Genomic DNA, 26,128 nt, shown 5'->3' on the forward strand with positions numbered 1-26,128 from the left:
GAGGGCAGGCGGAGCACTGCTCGATCACCCCAGGTGAGTAAGCACCAGACTCACCCAGAGCCTCCTGTCGGTCATGTGTATGTTTTGACTTCTTTCCCTGGGTTTTTTCCCTCTCTACAGCATAAGGCGCTAGTCGATTCAGGCGCAGCTGGGAATTTCATGGACCGTGGGCTTGCGTTAAGGCTAGGGATTCCCCTGGTGTCGGTAGACCAACCTTTCCCCGTGCACTCCTTAGATAGCCGACCATTAGGGACAGGAGTGATTAGGGAGGCTACGGTGCCACTGGACATGGTAACGCAGGGGGATCATAAGGAGCAGATTAGTCTGTTCCTTATAGACTCACCTGCGTTTCCAGTGGTGTTGGGGGTTCCCTGGTTAGCTCAACACAACCCGGTGATTTCCTGGCGACAGGGGGCTCTTAAGGGGTGGTCAGAGGAGTGTTCAGGCAGGTGTAGAGGAGTTGCCGTTGGTGCGACTACGGTGGAGAGTCCAGACCAAGTTTCCACCGTGCGCATTCCCTCTGAATATGCCGATTTGGCTATCGCCTTCAGTAAAAGGAAGGCGACCCAATTACCACCTCATCGTCGAGAGGACTGCGTGATAAACCTTCTGGAGAACGCTGCACTTCCTAGGAGTCACGTGTATCCATTGTCCCAGGAGGAGACGGTAGCGATGGAAACATACGTTGCTGAATCGCTGAGACAGGGGTACATTCGGCCCTCCGCATCACCCGTCTCCTCAAGCTTCTTTTTTGTGAAGAAGAAGGATGGAGGTCTGCGTCCGTGCATTGATTATAGAGGTCTAAATTCCATCACAGTGGGGTTTAGTTACCCACTACCTCTCATCGCTACGGCGGTGGAATCATTTCACGGGGCGCGCTTCTTCACAAAACTGGACCTGAGGAGCGCGTATAATCTGGTGCGTATCCGGGGAGGAGATGAGTGGAAAACTGCATTTAGTACTACATCTGGTCATTATGAGTACCGCGTCATGCCATACGGGTTGAAGAATGCTCCAGCCGTCTTCCAATCCTTCGTAGACGAAATTCTCCGAGACCTGCTCGGGCAGGGAGTGGTAGTGTACATCGATGACATCTTGATCTATTCTGCTACACGCGCGGCGCATGTGTCTCTGGTGCGTAAGGTACTTGGGCGACTGCTGGAGCATGACCTGTATTGCAAGGCGGAGAAATGTGAGTTTTTCAAACAGTCCGTTTCCTTCCTGGGATATCGTATTTCCACCTCTGGGGTGGTGATGGAGGATGACCGCGTTACAGCCGTGCGTAATTGGCCGACTCCGACCACGGTGAAAGAGGTGCAGCGGTTTTTAGGGTTTGCCAATTACTACCGGAGGTTTATCCGGGGTTTTGGTCAGGTGGCTGCTCCCATCACCTCGCTGCTGAAGGGAGGACCGGTGCGCTTGCGCTGGTCAGCAGAGGCGGGCAGAGCATTCACTCGTTTGAAGGAGCTGTTCACCAATGCGCCCGTGTTGGCGCATCCGGACCCCTCTTTAGCGTTCATAGTGGAGGTGGATGCGTCCGAGGCTGGGGTCGGAGCCGTGCTGTCCCAACGCTCGGGCGTGCCACCCAAGCTTCGCCCTTGTGCTTTCTTTTCGAGCAAGCTCAGCTCAGCGGAGCGAAACTATGATGTGGGGGACCGGGAGTTGTTAGCTGTAGTCAAGGCTCTGAAGGTGTGGAGACATTGGCTTGAGGGGGCTAAACACCCCTTTCTCATCTGGACTGACCATCGTAATCTCGAGTATATCCGGGCAGCGAAGAGACTAAATCCACGTCAGGCTAGATGGGCCATGTTTTTTACCAGGTTCCGGTTTACCCTCTCATACTGCACACATCAACAACAGTCACCCAGCCGGTCCTGGCCCCATGGCATCAGAGCGAAGCATACGGGCGCTGACCGGCACCGCAGTGAGGCCCCCGTGTTTGCACCCTTACCCATCGCTCCACAAAAGCCGCGGCTCTTGCAGAGCAAGGGGAACTACTACTTCAAGGTGACGTCACCGATTGAAACGCTATTTAGCGCGCACCACCGCTAACTAAGCTAGCCGTTTCACATCCGTTACATGAGCATAGCCTTGCTATTGAGAAAGGTTGCCGTAGGCAGACCTGGCTCTCAAGAGAAGACAGGCTATGTGCACACTGCCCACAAAACGAGGTGGAAACTGAGCTGCACTTCCTAACCTCCTGCCAAATGTATGACCATATTAGAGACACATATTTCCCTCAGATTACACAGATCCACAAAGAATTCAAAAACAAACCCAATTTTGATAAACTCCCATATGTACTGGGTGAAATACCACAGCAGCAATATTTGTGACCTGTTGCCACAAGAAAAGGGCAACTAATGAAGAACAAACACCTTTGTTAATACAACCCATATTTATGTTTATTTATTTTCCATTTTGTACTTTTAACTACTTGCACATCGTTACAACATAATATGACATTTGAAATGTCTTTATTCTTTTGGAACTACTGTGAGTGAAATGTTTACTGTACATTTTGTATTGTTTATTTCACATTGGTTTATTATCTATTTCACTTGCTTTGGCAATGTAAACATGTTTCCCATGCCAATAAAGCCCTTGAATTGAAATTGAATTAAGAAGAGAGAGAGAAAGGAGAGAGTAGTGAGTGAGTGAGTGAGTGAGTGAGTGAGTGAGTGAGTGAGTGAGTGAGTGAGTGAGTGAGTGAGAGTGAGTGAGAGAGAGTGAGAGATGTATGCCCAGAGAATCACAACAAGCCTTCCTCAGATGACAGGCTCGTCACTTCACTGAGACAGAACTATGGGATGGCTTCTTGATAATACTGGATTGTATGTTTGATACAACAACTGCCCGACAATAGGGGGCTGGCCAGTGGCCACTGAGACAGACTAAGAAACAAAACCTGCTCCAAACTGAAAGCTGCTCCCTTCTAATGATTACCAAAGACTGCTGATTCACAAGAAACTCAGGCAAAAACAAAGACAAAGTCCTCATCAATCCTCCTTTCGTCAATGGGTATTAAATGCCCTTAGTATTGGGAGGTTTATCTGGGAGCAAGCACACACACACACTAGGGATGCACGATATAAATCGGTGAACATATTGGAATCGGAAGATATTAGCTAAAAATGCCAACATCGCCATCGGCCCGATGTCTTGTTTAACGTCGATGTGCAAAACCGATGTCAAAGCTAACATGCATACAGTGGGGCAAAAAAGTATTTAGTCAACCACCAATTGTGCAAGTTCTCCCACTTAAAAAGATGAGAGAGACCTGTAATTTTCATCATAGGTACACTTCAACTATGACAGACAAAATGAGAAAAAAAATCCAGAAAATCACATTGTAGGATTTTTGATGAATTTATTTGCATATTATGGTGGAAAATAAGTATTTGGTCACCTACAAACAAGCAAGATTTCTGGCTCTCACAGACCTGTAACTTCTTCTTTAAGAGGCTCCTCTGTCCTCCACTCGTTACCTGTATTAATGGAACCTCAAACAGTCACACTCCAAACTCCACTATGGCCAAGACCAAAGAGCTGTCAAAGGACACCAGAAACAAAATTGTAGACCTGCACCAGGCTGGGAAGACTGAATCTGCAATAGATAAGCAGCTTGGTTTGAAGAAATCAACTGTGGGAGCAATTATTAGGAAATGGAAGACATAAAAGACCACTGATAATCTCCCTCGATCTGGGGCTCCACGCAAGATCTCACCCCGTGGGGTCAAAATGATCACAAGAACGGTGAGCAAAAATCCCAGAACCACACGGGGGGACCTAGTGAATGACCTGCAGAGAGCTGGGACCAAAGTAACAAAGCCTACCATCAGTAACACACTACGCCACCAGGGACTCAAATCCTGCAGTGCCAGACGTGTCCCCCTGCTTAAGCCAGTACATGTCCAGGCCAGTCTGAAGTTTGCTAGAGAGCATTTGGATGATCCAGAAGAAGCTTGGGAGAACGTCATATGGTCAGATGAAACCAAAATATAACTTTTTTGTAAAAACTCAACTCGTTGTGTTTGGAGGACAAAAAATGCTGAGTTGCATCCAAAGAACACCATACCTACTGTGAAGCATGGGGGGTGGAAACATCATGCTTTGGGGCTGTTTTTCTGCAAAGGGACTAGGACGACTGATCCGTGTAAAGGAAAGAATGAATGGCGCCATGTATCGTGAGATTTTGAGTGAAAACCTCCTTCCATCAGCAAGGGCATTGAAGATGAAACGGGGCTGGGTCTTTCAGCATGACAATGATCCCAAACACACCGCCCAGGCAACGAAGGAGTGGCTTCGTAAGAAGCATTTCAAGGTCCTGGAGTGGCCTAGCCAGTCTCCAGATCTCAACCCCATTGAAAATCTTTGGAGGGAGTTGAAAGTCCGTGTTGCCCAGCAACAGCCCCAAAACATCACTGCTCTAGAGGAGATCTGCATGGAGGAATGGGCCTATAACAAAGTATTGAGATAAGTATTTGGTCAATAACAAAAAAGTTTATTTTCCACCATATTTTGCAAATAAATGTATAAAAAAATCCTACAATGTGATTTTCTGGATTTTTTTCCCTCATTTTGTCTGTCATAGTTGAAGTGTACCTATGATGAAAATTACAGGCCTCTCTCATATTTTTAAGTGGGAGAACATCCACAATTGGTTGCTGACTAAATACCTTTTTGCCCCACTGTACCCAATTTTTCAGTTTTTGATTTGTTAAAAAAGTTTGAAATATCCAATAAATGTCGTTCCACTTCATGATTGTGTCCCACTTGTTGTTGATTCTTCACAAAAAAATACAGTTTTATATCTTTATGTTTGAAGCCTGAAATGTGGCAAAAGGTCACAAAGTTCAAGGGGGCTGAATACTTTCGCAAGGCACTGTATATAAATTGGTTTTTTTTGTTGATTTTATATAACAACATTCCAACCTCGTTTAGCATGAGCTATTCAATTAGGGCATAATTCTACTACTTGTATTCATTTGCATCACTGTCAATGACATATTTTATTTTCAAGGCTAACCGCAAAGTCCACTATTGTGGCTAATCCTTATTATGGCTAGCTTCACATAGATGGGTCCAACCACCATTAATCAAATAAGAACTCTTATAAATTAGGGTTATTTAAGATGATGACACCTAGCTATATAGTTAGCTAGTTAACTATAGCTACTGAAACAGATGCCGTTTTGCTATGTTTTCGGGGAAGAACATTAATAGGATCCGTGAGCTAGTTGGCGAGACAACTTTACCAGCATCATAGCATACGTATCAATGAATCATTGTGACATGAAATACGAGTGATAGTGTACTCCATGTGTAATGACTAGGTAAAAAATGTATGAATGCGTTCAAATATTATGTGACGTGCAGTCATATTCAGGTCCTGATTGGTCAACAAGCTTATTTCACACATCAAATAGTGTTATTTGACATGTATCTTTTTTGACACACAAAGACCCAAACGCCATTCCATAGAAATCCTGGTTGAGAATGAAACGACTGAACAAATGAAGAATGAAACAGCACAGCAAGTAAGTGAAAGAAATAGGTTTTGATTATGTTTTACTGGTCTTGGGGATATACGTAAATGCCAACAAAATAACTTTTTGGTCAGTGTGGTGTGGTCTGTGTGTGTGTAACCTTTATTTAACTAGGCAATTCTTATTTACAATGACGGCCTAACCCGACCAAACCCGGACGACGCTGGGCCAATTGTGCGCCGCCGTATGCGACTCGCAATCACAGCTGGATGTGATACAACCTGGATTCGAACCAGGGACTGTAGTGACACCTCTTGCACTGAGATGCAGTGCCTTAACACACACACATGGATGCAGCGGTCTAACTATTTCACTGTACTAGAATGCTTAAAAGGTCGCTAAAATCGGTATCGCTATTGATTTTTTTTGGCAAGGAAAATATCGGATATCGGTCTCGGACAAAAATGTCATATCGGTGCATCACTAACACGCACACACACACTTTTTGTACAGATGAGCGGCACAGTTTGATGATGCGTACAGGATGGTAAACAGTGATGCCACGGCTGGAAGGCTGACTACTTCACCTGGACAAAGACTCCTGCTGACTCAAGCGGTTTGATCAATACTACTAATTCAATAAGCACCCCCTGCTCTGGCAGAGATGCACACACACTGCAGAGCGTCGCATTAGGAAGAGAGGAAAAGAGGAAGAGTACAATAACAATAACAACCTCATTCAGCAGCCACTGCTGTGCTATGGCTTCCTCATGGTGAGAGACTAGGAGTACAATAACAATAACAACCTAGCCTCATTCAGCAGCCACCGCCGTGCTCATAGCTTCCTCACGGTGAGCGTACATGATAAGAAGTCACTAGGGGAGTGGGACTGAAAGGTGAGGGGAGTTTTCAGTGCGACATGTTTTACCTTCTCTGTGAGGAGCTGCTCTGCAGAAAGGCCTTGTGTAAGATCAGAGGGAAGAGAGGGGGAAGACGGCAGGAGGAGAGGGGGAAGACGGCAGGAGGAGAGGGGGAAGACGGCAGGAGGCGAGGGGGAAGACGGCAGGAGGAGAGGGGGAAGACGGCAGGAGGAGAGGGGGAAGACGGCAGGAGGAGAGGGGAAAGACGGCAGGAGGAGCAGGGGAAAGACGGCAGGAGGAGAGGGTGAAGACGGCAGGAGAAGAGGGGGAAGACGGCAGGAGGGAAGATTGCAGGGGGAGAGGGGGAAGACGGCAGGAGGAGAGGGGGAAGACAGCAGGAGAAGAGGGGGAAGACGGCAGGAGGAGAGGAGAGGGGAAGACGGCAGGAGGAGAGGAGAGGGGAAGACGGCAGGAGGAGAGGGGGAAGGAAGGAAATTGTTCAATGGTCAGACACCATAGACAGATCAGGACACAGAAAGACTGCAGACTGTTTTCTCATGCTCTACGTGTCACACACACACACACACAGTGTGGGTCAATCTCATTCTCAGGTTCGGTCACCTGAGCTGTGTGGGTCAATCTCATTCTCAGGTTTGGTCACCTGAGCTGTGTGGGTGAGCATCCCGTCTCCTGCCGTCAGTGGCATTTCCACATCAAAGGCATTCCACCCATCTGAATCTAGCATGGATCCAATACCGATTGAAACGCCTTAGACACGGCACCCCTGTGTGTGTGTGTGTGTGTGTGTGTGTGTGTGTGTGTGTGTTCTGTCTCGGGGGAAGTGTGTGAGATTTGAAATGTTCCTTTCTTTTTAGACACGACATCTCAGCCACAATGTAGCACAACAGCCTTGGGCTGCTGAGACAGTCAGCCACACGCTTTGTTATCAAGGGAAGATATTACATTTCAAATGCCACCGATTTTCAAGAGGAGAGTCCCTTCAATGATCCTGGACTGCCTGTGTGCATCTCTTTCTATGTGGCCTACTTTCTTAAAGAAATCAGAAAGGCAGTGGTGAGGTTATCAACATGCAGACCAGTCTCTCTCAGTTGCTCTCACACCATGAAGATTAACATTAGGACCAGGGTTGATTAATCTGATCCAGGGTATGTGTGTAGGTGGCAACCTCCAATTCAATCTCTCTCCAGAGCATTGGTAAACAGGGGGCAGCTGTTGCTGCCATAGCGAGCCAGGGGAAAATCTGCCCATATGGGATTTCCACTATGCTGGGTGGAAGGAAAGGTTGCACTGCAGTAATTACATTTGGAGAGGAGAGGAGTGTAGAGGAAGAAGGAAACACTGGCTGCCAGAGGTTGTCTGGACGACCTGGCGTGTGTGTGGGCCTATTGGCCTGCCTACTCACCCAGACCTGAAGCCCCTGTCTAATCATGCTGGGAATCACTACACTGACTGAAGTTTGACTTCTGCTCCATCAGGGAATGATTATTAATCACACAGTTATTGGGGTCTTTCTTTTACAAGAATCCATGTGAAATGTTTATGCAATGTAAATACAGATTGCAGATTCACCAATATTCCCCCCAAATTCAGTGCATTGCAATTTACTCTAGTGGTGTCGATTTATTGTACTGGACTACATATGATATACACGTTTACAGTTGAAGTCGGAAGTTTACATACACTTAGGTTGGAGTCATTAAAACTTGTTTTTCAACCACTCCACAAATTTCTTGTTAACAAACTATAGTTTTGGCAAGTCGGTTAGGACATCTACTTTGTGCACGCCACAAGTAATTTTCCCAACAATTATTTACAGACAGATTATTTCACTTATAATTCACTGTATCACAATTCCAGTGGGTCAGAAGTTTACATATACTAAGTTGACTGTGCCTTTAAACAGCTTGGAAAATTCAAGAAAATTATGTCATGGCTTTAGAAGCTTCTGATAGGCTAATTGACATCATTTGAGTCAATTGGAGGTGTACCTGTGGATGTATTTCAAGGCCTACCTTCAAACTCAGTGCCTCTTTGCTTGACATCATGGGAAATGAAAATAAATTAGCCAAGACCTCAGAACAAAAATTGTAGACCTCCACAAGTCTGGTTCATCCTTGGGAGCAATTTCCAAATGCCTGAAGGTACCACGTTCATCTGTACAAACAATAGTATGCAAGTATAAACACCATGGGACCACGCAGCCGTCCAACAGCTCAGGAAGGAGACGCGTTCTGTCTCCTAGAGATGAACATACTTTGTGCGAAAAGTGCAAATCAATCCCAGAACAGCAGCAAAGGACCTTGTGAAGATACTGGAGGAAACCGGTACAAAAGTAAAACGAGTCCTATATCGACATAACTTGAACGGCTGCTCAGCAAGGAAGACGTCACTGCGCCAAAACTGCCATAAAAAAGCCAGACTATGGTTTGCAACTGCACATGGGGACAAAGATCGTACTTTTTGGAGAAATGGTCTCTGGTCTGATGAAACAAAAATAGAACTGTTTGGTCATAATGACCACCGTTATGTTTAGAGGAAAAAGGAGAGGCTTGCAAGCCGAAGAATACCATCCCAACCGTGAAGCACGGGGGTGGCAGCATCATGTTGTAGGGGTGCTTCTCCTGCATGAGGGACTGGTGCACTTCACAAAATAGATGGCATCATGAGGAGGAAATTACGTGGATATATTGAAGCAACATCTCAAGACATCAGTCAGAAAGTTAAAGCTTGGTCGCAAATGGGTCTTCCAAATGGACAATGACCCCAAGCATACTTCCAAAGTTGTGGCAAAATAGCTTAAGGACAACAAAGTCAAGGTATTGGAGTGGCCATCACAAAGCCCTGACCTCAATCCTATAGAACATTTGTGGGCAGAACTGAAAAAGCTTGTGCAAGCAAGGAGGCCTACAAACCTGACTCAGTTACACCTGCAACTTCTGACCCACTGGGAACATGATGAAAGAAATAAAAGCTCAAAAAAATCACTCTACTATTATTCTGACATTTCACATTCTTAAAATAAAGTGGTGATCCTAACTGAACTAAGACAATTAATTTTTAAGGGATTAAATGTTAGGAATTGAAAAACTGAGTTTAAATGTATTTGGCTAAGGTGTATGTAAACTTCCGACTTCAACTGTACACTACACATGATATTCAAGTATATATACACTACACATATTATATACAAGTACGTATATGTATATATATACACACACAGACACACACAGACACACACACAATATATACAGTGGGGAGAACAAGTATTTGATACACTGCCGATTTTGCAGGTTTTCCGACTTACAAAGCATGTAGAGGTCTGTAATTGTTATCATAGGTACACTTCAACTGTGAGAGGCGGAATCTAAAACAAAAATCCAGAAAATCACATTTGTATGATTTTTAAGTAATTAATTTGCATTTATATTGCAAGACATAAGTATTTGATCACCTACCAACCAGTAAGAATTCCGGCTCTCACAGACCTGTTAGTTTTTCTTTAAGAAGCCCTCCTGTTCTCCACTCATTACCTGTATTAACTGCACCTGTTTGAACTCGTTACCTGTATAAAAGACACCTGTCCACACACTCAATCAAACAGACTCCAACCTCTCCACAATGGCCAAGACCAGAGAGCTGTGTAAGGACATCAGGGATAAAATTGTAGACCTACACAAGGCTGGGATGGGCTACAGGACAATAGGCAAGCAGCTTGGTGAGAAGGCAACAACTGTTGCCGCAATTATTAGAAAATGGAAGAAGTTCAAGATGACGGTCAATCACCCTCGGTCTGGGGCTCCATGCAAGATCTCACCTCATGGGGCATCAATGATCATGAGGAAGGTGAGGGATCAGCCCAGAACTACACAACAGGACCTGGTCAATGACCTGAAGAGAGCTGGGACCACAGTCTCAAAGAAAACCATTAGTAACACACTACGCCGTCATGGATTAAAATCCTGCAGCGCACGCAAGGTCCCCCTGCTCAAGCCGACGCATGTCCAGGCCCATCTGAAGTTTGCCAATGATCATCTGGATGATCCAGAGGAGGAATGGGAGAAGGTCATGTGGTCTGAAGTGACAAAAATAGAGCTTTTTGGTCTAAACTCCACTCGCCGTGTTTAGAGGAAAAAGAAGAATGAGTACAACCCCAAGAATACCGTCCCAACCGTGAAGCATGGAGGTGGAAACATCATTCTTTGGGGATGCTTTTCTGCAAAGGGGATAGGACTCCATCCATCCTCCCCGTATTGAGGGGAGGATGGATGGGGCCATATATCGCGAGATCTTGGCCAACAACCTCCTTCCCTCAGTAAGAGCATTGAAGATGGGTCGTGGCTGGGTCTTCCAGCATGACAACGACACGAAACACACAGCCAGGGCAACTAAGGAGTAGCTCCGCAAGAAGCATCTCAAGGTCCTGGAGTGGCCTAGCCAGTCTCCAGACCTGAACCCAATAGAACATCTTTGGAGGGAGCTGAAAGTCCATATTGCCCAGCGACAGCCCCGAAACCTGAAGGTCTGGAGAAGGTCTGTATGGAGGAGTGGGCCAAAATCCCTGCTGCAGTGTGTGCTAACCTGGTCAAGAACTACAGGAAACGTATGATCTCTGTAATTGCAAACAAAAGTTTCTGTACCAAATATTAAGTTCTGCTTTTCTAATGTATCAAATTCTTATGTCTTGCAATAAAATGCAAATTAATTACTTAAAAATCATACAAATGTGATTTTCTGGATTTTTGTTTTAGATTCCGTCTCTCACAGTTGAAGTGTACCTATGATAAAAATTACAGACCTCTACATGCTTTGTAAGTAGGAAAACCTGCAAAATCGGCAGTGTATCAAATACTTGTTCTCCCCACTGTACATACACAAACACAAACACACAGAGTAGTAGATCAGCTAGAAACAGTTTGATGCTAGAAACAACAAACATGTTGACTGAGAGAAAGAGTAGCTCTTGTAGCATAGCCCTGACATCATGCAGATGCAATGCTATTAAGAAATCCAACATTCAATAACACCAGCCACGGTAATATCCTACCCTCCCCCCATTCTGAGGCATGGACTGTGGAGATGAATAGCTAGGCAATGGTGTGTGTGGGGCCCTCCCTCCCTCCTCCCTGTACACAGCAACACAGCACACTCTCCCATGAAGACTCATTCTGCCAAAGTGCCCTCCCTCATCAACCCTGCACTCCTTCAACCTGCTGACCATGGGGCCCAGGCTGGCATGGCATCCCTCTCTCTCTTTCTCAATCCTTGTTTTCTCTATCTCCCTCTCACCCTGTCTCCATCAATCAGTCCCTCCCTCCCTGATGCTCCTCTCTGTCCATCTCTTCAGTCAGGGTGATGTATGGTAACTCGCTAGCTTTGTATTAGCCCACCTCAGATGCACACAGATGGCAGGATCTGCTAAATATGAGCGTCGTAACTCTTCCTACACCCTATAAGGAGGAGGAAGAGGAGGAGGAAGAGGAGGAGAATATTACCTCCGTTCCTCTCAGCTGTTTGTTAGCTGGTCAAATAAAATGTATTCATCTCCTGTCCTTAGATTGAATGAGCCGTTAGCATGGATCACTGATGTATTATGGATGTTTGGGGTATCAGTGTAACAAAATATATTGGCTTGTGCGATAGAGAAAACCCCCACATTGAGGTACAGTATTAGTACAGCTTATTTTGCTCTTAACTTGGTTCTTTCTAGAGAAAAGTGTTAGTTCATGTAATTTTCAGGTCCGGTTTGGGCTGTATGAGAGTGAATTTCTCCCTGCTGACGGTGTGTGTAGCAGTGAACCTGCTGGTTTAGAGCTGAGCTGAGCTAAGCTGCCTGTTTGCACACAGCCTGGTGGAGACGAGACAGGAGGGCACCATGGGGTCTGCTCTCAAACTACTAGTCTGTCTGCCTGTGGCACAATTCAAGGAATATTCATCTATTATCTGCCTATATCAACAGTTAGAAACCAATAGAAAAAGAGAGCTCCTGTCCTCAGTCTCCTCTCCCCTCTTTTCTCCTCTCTCCTCCCCTGATCTTCTCCTCAGTCTCCCCTCCCCTCCCCTCCCCCCCATCCCCTTCTCTCCTCTCCCCTTTCCTCTCCTCATTCTCCTCTAGCCCAGGACCCAGCTTATGCTCCTCACTGATGGAGAGCCAGCGAGCAAACCAAATTAAACTCACCACATTCACACTAAACAATAATACCCTGCAGCAAGCCAGGCTTGGCCAGACTCCATTACCCAACACACACACAGGCCCACACTTATGTCCGTGTGTTCCAAGTTTTGAACAATTTACTCTATCCTTATTTTAAATTGCAGCAAAAAAAATAACGGCGCACACACAGACACACCGATCTTTCCATTTCCTGAGAAACAGCCTGAGGAGAGCAAATCTATTGCTGTGAATATTTCCAGAAGTCTCAACGTAATGGGAACATAAGAGATGGCTGAAGGCTGCTGTCTCCTCACTCATTTGCTCTCTTTCATCCACAGTGATGCTCTGGCAGCTCTAGCACCGGCTCTCTGGTGTCTCAGCTTCACACAGCTAGGTTTTCTAAATATGTCTGGCTAGGCGTAAACCACTTGGTTATTGAATTTCTGTTCCTTAATGTTGGGAATATGATGAAAAATATCCTAGTTACTAATTGAATACATAGCCTTAGCCTATGAACCACCATGCAGTATTTGATGGTGCTAACTAAGTAGAATTCACAATAATAGATTGCTGAAAGCTAATAGGAATAATTTGATCACTTAGGCTAAATACTTGTTACTCTAAACCCCATAGCTTTTATCCACTTAATTACTCCTTCATGACATAATGAAGCTAACAGAAAGTATCCCAATGAGGATCTGGTATAGTTGGTATAACCAGTTGTAGGCCTATGTATCATTTGTGCACTATGGAGCAACTCTCTACCCCTTTGTTTTGAGCGAGAGCGAGACTGCAGTGTTTACTGGTCAATAGGGAGTCACATTAAAAAGCTTAACAAATTGGACCCATTATTGGGAGAGCATGTGTTCAGTGAGCCTAATGAGCAGAAGTGTACTGCTCCCACTGGATGGTACCCCTAATGACGACGTGGCCGTCACAGTGCCCATATTTATGTCAACACCGTACGACTTCTATACTACACAGTGTTTAAACGTAGGCCCATAGACCTATACTTCCTGTCAATGTACAATAGGTTAGATGTCTTTTCAGTGGTGTTCTTTGCTATCTAAGACTTGTGTCCTTGGTAAAGTGCCTTGTGTCATAATGAGTCATGTCCAGTTATTTCTTGAACGCAACCTGAGACAATCAGCCCACTTTATATTTGGTTTAAACTTGAATCTTACAGTCTGGCAAAAACATCCCACTTTGATGAAGACGTATCCCCACATTGGCAGATGGTCCAGTTAAAACAGCTCTGTCCTGAAAGCCTGCTTCACCACATTCGATACACACAGATCGTTGTAAGCTCTTAGACTCAGTGCATGAATTATGCATCGCAATACCCCACACTTGTTTAGAACAACCTTCTGAGTAAAAGTAAAGGAAACACTGTTATTTTGCTATTTCGAAAATACCAAGTCATTGGACGAATGATGATTTTGTTAGAATGCGTCAGAGCCACCTGGAAAGCTGAAATTGATAAAAGGAATGAGTTTGCCACAGTCTAAGCATAATGTTATCTTCAAAATAAAACGCTTTAGAAATCTCACTAAGGATTCAGATATCATCCGTGAGATTCCATTGACTGACTGAGAACCACATACCATGTGTGGTTGGGTTTGGCAAAACTAATGACTACAGTAAGTGGGACAATAATGGGCCATAACAGCTGTTTAAAAAAACGTCTCAAAAGGCCCCTTAATAAGGAGTTCTGTTCTGTTATCAGTTCCTATAAACTATCACAATAAAGAAAGTAGCACACTCCATGTATAAACTCCCAGCAATTCAATGGGTATTTACCAACGCTTCGGCATCACTGTGCCTTCCTCAGGGTTATCAGAGCACGCATTGTTCCTGAAAAGTACACAATATATTCTGCTCATACTTGCCCAGCAAATGTTTTTCTCTAAGAGGAAGAAACATGGCTATCTCCATCCACAATCAGGAGGAAAACAGTTTACCATAGTAGGTGCTCCATGACTTTGTTCGTGTCAACCTTACTTTTGGGGAAGGTTAATAAACAGCATATTACAATTTAATTTCACGCCTCTTTTCTGCATCAACTGAAATGAATGAGGTCTACTATGGGTCAGTCCACATTGCTTAATTTAAAACGGCATTTGTAGTTACTGTGCAAGTTACAGTAGATACAGTCTTGATTCAGTAACATTAAAACAGCATTCTAGGCTTTTACCTGTACAGTACAGAATATCCAGCCAGTGTACATGAGGGAAACAATGGGAGCTCTGTCTCTAGTGCATAAATGGCATACTCTCAAAGGGCAAACAATGTAGTACCAAACAGTACTGTCCCCCAAGCTGACCAAGCTACAATAATTAAACTAGCAAACAACGTAGTACCAAACAGTACTGTCCCCCAAGCTGACCAAGCTACAATAATTAAACTAGCAAACAACGTAGTACCAAACAGTACTGTCCCCCAAGCTGACCAAGCTACAATAATTGAACTAGCAAACAACAAACGTTTTGATTGTAGTGCCTGACACATCAGGTGACTGGCGGTGACTTATCCTAGATATGACCAATTACATTAGATCTAGACCCCGTGGTATAATATATACTGTGGACCGACTGCTACATTCCCACAGCAGGCCCGTGTGTGTGTGTGTGTGTGTGTGTGTGTGTGTGTGTGTGTGAACTGAATGTATTCACAGGCTGCTGTGAGAGCAGAGGACTGTGGAATAAGAGAAATGTGTTTCGACCCTACTGGACTCTGTGACCGTTGGAAAAGCCCTGACATCGTTGCAGCTGGTCACTCCCTCCCTCTATCCTGATAACTTGTGACACACATTGGTTACCTTTAAAAAACATGTATTTAACCTTTATTTAACTAGGGAAGTCAGTTAAGAACAAATTCTTATTTACAATGACGGCCTACCCTGGCCAGAACTGGGCTATGCTGGGCCGCCCTAAGGGACTTCCAATCACGGCTGTTTGTGAAACAGTCTGGAATCCAGCGTTAGTAAACGATTTAATCATCATGAATGAAATTAATCATAACCTCATTCTCGGAATAGGTGGGCAGCGCCAGGCGCCCGCCCCCTACTCTGTGGTCCAAGATGAATGTATTCATGCTTCCGTCACTGTTCTGCCTCTTTGTGACAATGTGAGAACCCAAGCTGCTACAGGATGTTTTCCTGAACAAGAGCAAAAGTCCACAGTGAAAGTGAGAACATACTCGATCTGACGACTTAGTTTTTCAATAGAACAAATGTCATGTATTGGATAGTGTTACAAGGAAGATCACAAACCTACAAGAAGAGGGCTGAATATCAACAACACATGCAACATCCTTGAACAACACTAGAGATTAGAGGTCGACCGATTAATCGGAATGGCCGATTAATTAGGGACGATTTCAAGTTCTCATAACAATTGGAAATCGGTATTTTTGGGCGCCGATTTAAAAAACAAACATTTTCAATGACGGCCTAGGAACGGTGGGTTAACTGCGTTGTTCAGGGGCAGAACGACAGATTTTCACCTTGTCAGCTCGGGGGTTCCAATCTTGCAACCTTACAGTTAACTAGTCCAACGCAATAACAACCTGCCTCTCTCTCGTTGCACTCCACAAGGAGACTGCCTGTTACGCGAATGCAGTAAGCCAAGGTAAGTTGCTAGCTAGCATTAAACTTACCTTATAAAAAACAATCAATCATAATCACTAGTTAACTACACATGGTTGATGATATTACTAGATATGATCTAACGTGTTCTGCGATGCATATAATCTGACTGAGCATACAAGTATCTAAGTATCTGACTGAGCGGTGGTAGGCAGTAGCAGGCGCGTAAACATTCATTCAAACTGTACTTTAATGCGTTTTGCTAGCAGCTCTTCATTGTGCATCAAGCATTGCTCCGTTTATGACTTCAAGCCTATCAAATCCCGAGATGAGGCTGGTGTAACCGAAGTGAAATGGCTAGCTAGTTAGCGCGCGCTAATAGCGTTTCAAATGTCACTCGCTCTGAGCCTTCTAGTAGTTGGCTGTTGTCGTTGTGTTCCTGGTTCGAGTCGTTGTGTTCCTGGTTCGAGCCCAGGGAGGAGCGAGGAGAGGGACGGAAGCTATACTGTTACACTGGCAATACTAAAGTGCATATAAGAACATCCAATAGTCAAAGGTTAATGAAATACAAATGGTACAGAGGGAAATAGTCCTATAATAACTACAACTTAAAACTTCTTACCTGGGAATATTGAAGACTCATGTTAAAAGGAACCACCAGCTTTCATATGTTCTCCTGTTCTGAGCAAGGAACTTAAATGTTAGCTTTCTTACATGGCACATATTGCACTTTTACTTTCTTCTCTTACACTTAGTTTTTGCATTATTTAAAACAAATTGAACATGTTTCATTTTTTACTTGAGTCTAAATTGATTTTATTGATGTATTATATTAAGTTAAAATAAGTGTTCATTCAGTATTGTTGTAATTGTCATTATTACAAATACGTTTTTTTTAATTTTTAATTTTATTTTTAAATCGGCCGATTAAATCGGTATCGGCTTTTTTGGTCCTCCAATATTCTGTATCAGTATCGCCGTTGAAAAATCATAATCAGTCTCCCTCTACTAGAGATGATACAACATCCTTGGTCAAAGTGACAAAAATAACTACAGTTTTATTAGATTGATGACGTGTCTCCACTCTTAGAAAAAAAGGTGCCATCTAGAACCTGAAATGATTCTTTGGCTGTCCCTCATAGTAGAACCCTTTGAAGAACCCTTTTTGGTTCCAGGTAGAACCCTTTTGGGATCCTTTTAGGGGTAGGGGACTAGGGGTAGGGGACTAGGAGTAGTTGGTAGGGGACTAGGGGTAGGGGACTAGGAGTAGTGGGTAGGGGACTAGGGGTAGGGGACTAGGGGTAGTGGGTAGGGGTAAGGGACTAGGGGTAGTGGGTAACTAGGGGTAGTGGGTAAGGGACTAGGGGTAGTGGACTAAGGGTAGTGGGTAGGTGACTAGGGGTAGTGGGTAGTGGCCTAGGGGTAGGGGACTAGGAGTAGTGGGTAGGGGCTTGGGGACTAGGGGTAGTGGGTAGTGGGTACGGGACTAGGGGTAGTGGGTAGGGGACTAGGGGTAGTGGGTAGGGGACTAGGGGTAGTGGGTAGGTGACTAGGGGTAGTGGGTAGGTGCTAGGGGTAGTGGGTAGGGGACTAGACGTAGTGGGTAGGTGACTAGGGGTAGTGGGTAGGTGACATGGGGTAGTGGGTAGGTGACTAGGGGTAGTGGGTAGGTGACTAGGGGTAGTGGGTAGGTGACTAGGGGTAGTAGGTAGGTGACTAGGGGTAGTGGGTAGCGGACTAGGGGTAGTGGGTAGCGGACTAGGGGTAGCGGGTAGGTGACATGGGGTAGTGGGTAGGTGACTAGGGGTAGTGGGTAGGGGACTAGGTAGGGGACTATGGGTAGTGGGTAGGGGACTAGGGGTAGTGGGTAGGTCACTAGGGGTAGTGGGTAGGGGACTAGGGGTAGTGGGTAGGGGACTATGGGTAGGGAATAGGGGTAGTGGGTAGAGGCTTGGGGGTAGGGGACTAGGGGCAGTGGATAGGGGACTAGGGGTAGTAGGTAGGGAGCGAGGGGTAGTTGGTAGGGGACTCGAGGTAATGGGTAGGAATGTGGGGTAGCTGGTAGTGGATAGGGGACTAGGGGTTGTCTTGGAAGGATTACAAGGTGTCCCAAAGAGGAGGACGGTGAGGACTAAATGTATCCCAATCAGAGGGACTGTCAGTGAGTAGTGGCATTCGCTCAGAGATGTCTCTGTGCCTCAAGGTAAGAGGGAAGATTGCGTAAGTCTCTGAGTATACTGGGTGACCCAGTTGTTTAGACAGGCAGTGGTTACTGAGTTTCTCAGTGTCTTTGGATGAGTGGCATTCACACTCTACATCCACACCTCCAATAAGTACAAGATCCAAGCGTTTGAATAAAATCACAGCTGGTTATCATGAAAAATACTAATTCAGGTACAAGAAAAAAGAAAATCACCTTTAGAATCGTGCCTAATAAGGATGGCATCCTGTAGTTTCTGCCACGACATAGTATGGGTGTTTTTTCATATTGATAATAGGTATGAGGAAGCATTATGTTAAACTCACTGCTCTTAAAACACCCACACTGTGATGCTCTGACTAATCTGGGCTATTCAGTTTATGAATGCAGAGGGAGCTTCATTCCTACTACAGACTCTCTGCCGATCTAGGATAATCTCACAACACAAACCCAGGAAGTACATAGCCTAATGCTAACATAAACACAGTAGCCTATGTAACACAATGGGGAAAAACTACAGAAATGTGTAATCAAATATTTCTACATCAAAAGAGTACGTTTTACTGAACATGCTAACATGTAGCCACTCAATTATGTTACTAACAGTGTAATAACATAATAGCATTGCGTATTGGCTCGGCCCACCCCTCCTGCGCAGTGACTGAGTGACTCATTGCAAGCCAACAGAAAAGGTCTGCGGGCAGCTGAGTAAAAATGGAGGAAAACTACTCTAAACTTCCATAGGACCTATTATTCTTCCACTCCTCTCTACTTTCTCTTCCTCTGTATCCTTTGAAAAGAAGGTTGATGACATCCACTCCTCATTCACTCAGCCTATTGAGTCCACTGAGTGTGCTGCCTCTGACCAACACTCTCGCTACCTTACCTCTCTCATTGATCTTCTTGACCCTAACCAGTCAGGCTTCAAGACAGGTCACTCAACCGAGACTGCTCTCCTGTGTGTGACGGAGGCTCTCAGTACTGCCAAAGCTGACTCTCTCTCCCCTGTTCTCATCCTCCTAGATCTGCCTTTGACACCGTGAACCATCAGATCCTCCTCTCAGGGCTGGGCGTCTCAGGCCCCTCCTACCAGGTGACATGGAGAGGATCTGTATCTGCACCACATGCTCTCACTACTGGTGTTCCCCAGGGCTCGGTTATAGACCCTCTCCTCTCCTCTCAAGTCACTCGGCTACGTCATATCCTGACATGGTCTCTCCTATCATTGCTATGCGGATGACACTCAACTACTTATCTCCTTCCCACCACCCAGGTGGCGACACACATCTCTGCGTGCCTGGCAGATATCTCAGCTTGGATGTCGGCCCACCACTTCAAGCTCCACCTCAACAAGACGGAGCTTGTCTTCCTCCCGGGGAAGGCCTGTCCGCTCCAAGGCCTCTCCACACGGTTGACAACTCCACTGTGTCCCCCTTCCGGAGTGCAAAGAACCTTGCTCACGGCAAGACCCTCTCAATCTCTGCAAACATCAAAGCAGTGACTCGCTCCTGCAGGTTCGTGCTCTACAAGATCAGTAGAGTACAACCCTACCTCACACAGGAAGCAGTGCAGGTCCTAATCCAGGCACTTGTCATATCCCGTCTGGACTACTGCAACTCTCTGTTGGCTGGGTTCCCCGCGTGTGCCACCTGGAACTTGTCCAGAATGCTGCAGCCCACCTGGTTTTCAACCTTCCCAAGTTCTCAGATGTCACCCTGCTCTTCCACAGACTCCACTGACTTCAAGTTGGAGCTCGCATCCACTACAAGACCATGGTGCTTACCTACAGAACAGCAAGACGAACTGCCCCTCCCTACCTTCAGGCTCTGTACAAACCCTACACCCTAACCCGAGTACACCTCTGGTCTCTTTGCCCTCCCACTCCTAAGGGAGGGCAGCTCCCACTCATCCCAGTCAAAGCTCTTCTCTGTCCTGGCACCCCAGTGGAGGAACCAGCTTGCCGCTGCAGCTAGGACAGCAGAGTACCTGGCCATCTTCTGAAACCCTACCTCTTCAAATACTATTTTAAATAATCCCACAGCACACCCCCATCTACTTACTATGACTGTGATAAGTGGTTGTCCCACCTAGCCACCTTAAGATGAATGCACTAACTGTAAGTCAAATCAAAAATCTAATCAAATGTTATTTGCTGCATGTGCCGAATACAACAGGTGTAGTAGACCTTACAGTGAAATGCTGAATACAACAGGTGTAGTAGACCTTACAGTGAAATGCTGAATACAACAGGTGTAGTAGACCTTACAGTGAAATGCTGAATACAACAGGTGTAGTAGACCTTACAGTGAAATGCTGAATACAACAGGTGTAGTAGACCTTACAGTGAAATGCTGAATACAACAGGTGTAGTAGACCTTACAGTGAAATGCTGAATACAACAGGTGTAGTAGACCTTACAGTGAAATGCTGAATACAACAGGTGTAGTAGACCTTACAGTGAAATGCTGAATACAACAGGTGTAGTAGACCTTACAGTGAAATGCTGAATACAACAGGTGTAGTAGACCTTAAAGTGAAATGCTGAATACAACAGGTGTAGTAGACCTTACAGTGAAATGCTGAATACAACAGGTGTAGTAGACCTTACAGTGAAATGCTTACTTTACAAGCCCTTAATAAGAGCATCTGCTGAATGACTAAAATGTCAATGTAATGTAGTAATGTGCATTTGTTATCCCCCAAAACAGTGGAGAGACATGTACAGTAAAATGAAGATAAGCTAGACTCACTGGCTGCTCAACAACAAAGGTGGGCTGTGGGGTCATTGTTTCACCAGCAGTGTCAGATTACTGGAGTAGCAGAACAGAGAGTAACTTGTTCCAAGCCGTTTGCCAACTTGACCAAAAACACATAAATGGACCCGAAATGACTACACAGGGAAAAACAAAACCTGTCCTGACATTTTTTCATGACAGATTAAAATTATTAATGTGAAGTTCAGATGGGCCCTTCCTCTTTCTAAATTCAACAAGGCATAGGACCACTGGAAATAGGCTATAGTGTGAAGACGCGTTTCAGCTAAATGCCGCTAAATGCACCTGGTGCGAATGATACATCTGCCACTTTCCCGATGCGCATGTATTTTTGGGGACAACCCAAGACATAAACGCCGATCCGGGTCTCCAAAGACATCACAGTAGCCAACATTCACTGCCAAGCTCGGCTACTTGTTTTTCTTTCAACGCCACTCCCTCTACGGTTTCGACTAGAAGGGATACAGTTTATGTCAGAATTGACAATAATTGACTTCGTAGCAGGTTAGGACAATTTACGTAGCAGGTTAGGATAATTGGGTTAAGGTTAGGAAAAGGGTCAGGATTTAGTAAAATGCTAAACATTTCAACTTTAAACGTCAATTTGACATAAACTGTATCCCGTTCAGCCGTGACCCCCCTCTCCAGGCACGCAGGACAGTCTGGGTTTCTAGAGCAGAGTAGACAGACTGCTTCGTATAACCCACACAGACGATCCCATCAGAAAAAAAAGTTAAAGTAATGTGGCAAAATGATTTGCACATATCAGTCTAACAATTTAAAATCGCGTCTTCTTCTTGCAGGAATAATTGTATAGAGTACGATTTGATGTAGCCTGCAGCCTATGACCTGCAGACAAATGCAGCAGCAATTCCATAATGTTTTATCATTGGAAATAATAACAGTGACAGTTTGCTTTCAGTTAATAGCTAATTATTTATACAGCACGGTATTGTCAGTTGTGTGCGTAATAAACTAGTGTAGCAGTTTGCAACTGTCAAAGGAGGCACACACCCCTGTCATTTGCACCATTTCCGTATCCACACAGAGTAACTAAGCGATGATTATCCGAGAACCTATAATGCCACCTCGATAGTTGTATATTCAACAACTATCTACCGTCCTTTACCTGAATAAAACCTCAAATATTGAGCGAAAATACATATCAACTGTAGCTGCATTGTTGCCAATAGATTCTAGAACGACTTTGTTGCGACAATGTAGCCCAAGGAGTCGTATACTTTCGCGAACCTTGGGGCTGGCGACAACGCAGCAGCCGAAAACATAGTAGACAGTATTAACCAGAGATGCATGACGTTGTTAAATCAATTACAAACTAAGACTGTGATCATGTCAGAAATAAAACTTACCGAGTGCCACCTCGCAGGCTTTTCGCAATTGCGAATGGTGAGCCTTTTTAACCTCTTTGTCGGCCAGGATCTTCTCCAAAGCTCTGGTTAAAAACATGTTTTTCGTCTTTTTGCCTTCATACATGGCGCGCCGGAATTGGGGCGAGGAGTAGTACCTGTCCCAAGGGCAGCAGCCGTTCCAGACCGATGTGTTCTATTCGAGAGGACAGCGGCAGTGGCCCTAACATACAGACATAAATAAAGACAGAAGGTGGGGTAAATCCCTCAGATTGCCATTAGCAACCTGCCTAGCTGCGCCATGTTGGAAGGAAGCGACGTCACGCACGTTAAAAAACGGCCGCAGTGAGGCAGCAGGGTGTGTGTGTGCGTGTACTATAGAAATAATCTACCTGATCATGATTATATTACATTCATTTAAAAAATATTGTGGGAGCAAAGCAATCGCCTTCCTGCCTTTTCAAACTAATGCACATGTAAAATAATGAGATGATGCATAAAACTGGTCACTTTAATAATGTTTACATAGTCAATGCCAGTCCGACATTGCTCGTCGTAATATTTATATATTTCTTAATTCATTTATTTTACTTTTAGATGTGTGTGTATTGTTGTGAATTTTTAGATACTACGGCACTGTTGGAGCTAGGAACACAAGCATTTCGCTACACCCGCAATAACATCTGTCAAATACAGTACCAGTCAAAAATTTGGACACACCTACTCATTCAAGGGGTTTTCTTTATTTTGACTATTTTCTACATTGTAGAATAATAGTGAAGTCATCAAAACTATAAAATAGCACACATGGAATCATTTAGTAACCAAAAGAGTGTTAAACAAATCAAAATCTATTTTATATTTGAGATTCTTCAAAGTAGCCACCCTTTGCCTTGATGACAGCTTTGCACACTCTTGGCATTCTCTCAACCAACTTCACCTGTAATGCTTTTTCAACAGTCTTGAAGGAGCTCCCACATATAATGATTACTTGTTGGGGTCACTCAGTACTTGTTGGGGTCCAACTCATCCCAAACCATCTCAATTGTGTTGAGGTCGGGTGATTGTGGAGGCCAGGTCATTTGATGTAGCACTCCATCACTCTTCTTCTTGGTCAAAGAACCACACAAGAAGGCTTTAAATTATCAGAGTCAGGATCAACAAAATATTGAATCTAACAAACTCTACTGTGTTTCTAACTAATTACTCTGAGTATAACTAGTGTAATTGATGTGATATTAAATAACTCATTATACTGAGTATAACTAGTGTAATTGATGTGATATTAAATAACTCATTATACTGTGTATAACTAGCATAATGGATGTGATATTAAATAACTCATTATACTGTGTATAACTAGCATAATGGATGTGATATTAAATAACTCATTATACTGTGTATAACTAGCATAATGGATGTGATATTGAACAAAATACTAGACCTGTTTGTTCCTTTGTCTGGTCCCTGCAATCAATCTGTTTTTCACCCAAGGTAGGGTGATACTGCACTCTTGAAAGTGAGCCATGATGTTGTTTACTTGTAGAAAAACGAAAGGTAACCCAAACTGCAGCGTCAGCAAAGGAAGAGGATCTATGAAAGAGAGTACTTGATTAACACTTGAGGCTAAAAGCCACTAAAGTGCCAGTATTGAAAGATCCTCGTACCATACCATTCTGTGTCTTAGTTCAAACAACATGAAATGTACAGCATATGGTGGTAGCAAAGCATTTTTCTCAATACAGGAACATCCCCTGCCAATTTTGAAGATGAATATCTATCTCTGTGTCTTGGTTGCTTATCCAGAACCATTATTAGTACTTTACACCCAAGTTGGAGGGAGAATCCTGATACATTCTTACCAGTCTCTCACACTGTCTCACACGGCAGGTAACCTAGTGGTTAGAGCGTTGGACTAGTAACCGGAAGGTTGCAAGATTGAATTCCCGAGCTGACAAGGTAAACATCTGTCATTCTGCCCATAAACAAGGCAGTTAACCCACTGTTCTTAGGCCATCATTGAAAATAATAATTTGTTCTTAACTGACTTACCTAGTTAAATAAAGGTAAAATAAACACACGCAGTCGCTTACACCCACACAGGATTGATTGATGTCTAAGAGACAGACAGCACAAGGATCTTTCTTCATTAGTTATTTAGTGTTGTGATCAAGGGAGTTTTGGGTGGCAGGGGGAGAAGAAATTAGAAAAAACCTAACTGTGACCCATCTGGTACCAAGTCATCATTGTCATCCACATCACATTTGTATAAATGTTAAAATAAATGTAGGAAAGAGGTCATATTGAAAATGAGCTCCCTGGATGCAATTACCATGGCTTCCACAGGGTGTCAGCAGTCCATGTTCAAGGTTACAGGCTTGTAACTTCAAAAACAAATAAGAAATATCAGTTTAGGTACAGTGACACAGTCTTGGAAATTCGTGTTTACGCGCCATGAAGACAGGACACATCTGCTAAAATCGGTTTCCTATTGAACATACTTCTTTCCGTAAGAAATATTTTAGTTTGATTACATTTTAAGGTATCTAAAGAGTGAATATAAATTTATTTTGACTTGTTGAAACAAAGTTTTGGGGTAGATTTTCAGATTTCCTTCTCTGCATGTTGAACGAGTGGATTACTCAAATCGATGGTGCCAACTAAATCGACTTTTTGGGACATAAAGAAGGATTTTATCTAACAAAACGATAACACTACATGTTATAGCTGGGACCCTTTGGATGACAAATCAGAGGAAGATTTTCAAAAAGTAAGTGAATATTTAATCGTTATTTGTGAATGTAAGAAACCTGTGCCGGTGGAAAAATATTTTGATGTGGGCGCCGTCCTCAAACAATCGCACGGCAGGTTTTCGCTGTAATATCTACTGTAAATCGGACAACACAGTTAGATTAACAAGAATTTAAGGTTGCAGCCAATATAAGACACATATGTACCTAAATGTTTAATATCCATAATTTTTACAATTATTTATTTGAATTGCGCGCCCTCCAGTTTCACCAGAAGTTGTCCCGCTAGCGGGATGCCTATTCCTAAATTAACGTTGTTTCCACATAATTTCAACCCCATAAATCGATGTGATGCATTGAATCCACGTGGAAAACTTATTGAATTTGCAAAAAGTCATCAACATAAGGGCATTTTGTATTTTTTCACCCAACGTTTAACATAAATCCAATAAATGACATGGTGACAATTTTTGTTGATTTCACGTTGCATTCACGTTAGTTGACAACTCAACCAAATGTCAATCAAAACTAGACGTTGAACTGATGTTTGTGTCCAGTGGGCTGTTACGTAAAACGATGCTATTGTAATGTTTGTAATGATAGTGATGTCAAAGAAAACATCCACGTGACAACCTCATAAAAAAGAAATAACATGTATTACATTTCAGTAAATGTCCTTTACACTTTCTATCAAAAGTAAACATTTTCCCTTGATAAAAAAATATAAACTTATCCTTTACAGAATTATAAAAAGCGTTTAAAGTCCATTTCAAGGCACTTTGTTAAAGGGATAGTTCAACCAAAAGACACAATTACATATGGGTTTACTTACCATGTAAGCAGCCTATGGGCAAGATATGACAGCAATCCATGCTTTGGTTTTGTTTACCTGGATACTGTTTCAAATGATAACTTTTCTGCATTTGTAGA

At 43.9% G+C, this 26,128-nt stretch overlaps 1 protein-coding gene across 6 annotated transcripts in view; it reads right to left on the bottom strand.

Annotated features, from left to right (window-relative positions):
* LOC139366989 (brefeldin A-inhibited guanine nucleotide-exchange protein 1-like) overlaps positions 1–22,764 on the bottom strand; it is a 93,459-nt gene extending 70,695 nt beyond the window's left edge. For 2 of the 6 annotated variants that reach the window (XM_071104820.1, XM_071104823.1), the window contains exon 1: positions 22,452–22,759. In XM_071104820.1, coding sequence (XP_070960921.1) covers positions 22,452–22,575 — 124 coding nt within the window. In that variant the 5' untranslated portion in view covers positions 22,576–22,759. Of the gene's footprint in view, positions 1–22,451 lie in introns of all 6 variants that reach the window. The other 4 variants (XM_071104819.1, XM_071104818.1, XM_071104821.1 and 1 more) reach the window with 3 other exon arrangements.
* Between the last annotated feature and the right edge of the window lie 3,364 nt (positions 22,765–26,128).

Source organism: Oncorhynchus clarkii, chromosome 15, assembly GCF_045791955.1.
Source record: "Oncorhynchus clarkii lewisi isolate Uvic-CL-2024 chromosome 15, UVic_Ocla_1.0, whole genome shotgun sequence".
Lineage (NCBI taxonomy): Eukaryota > Metazoa > Chordata > Actinopteri > Salmoniformes > Salmonidae > Oncorhynchus > Oncorhynchus clarkii.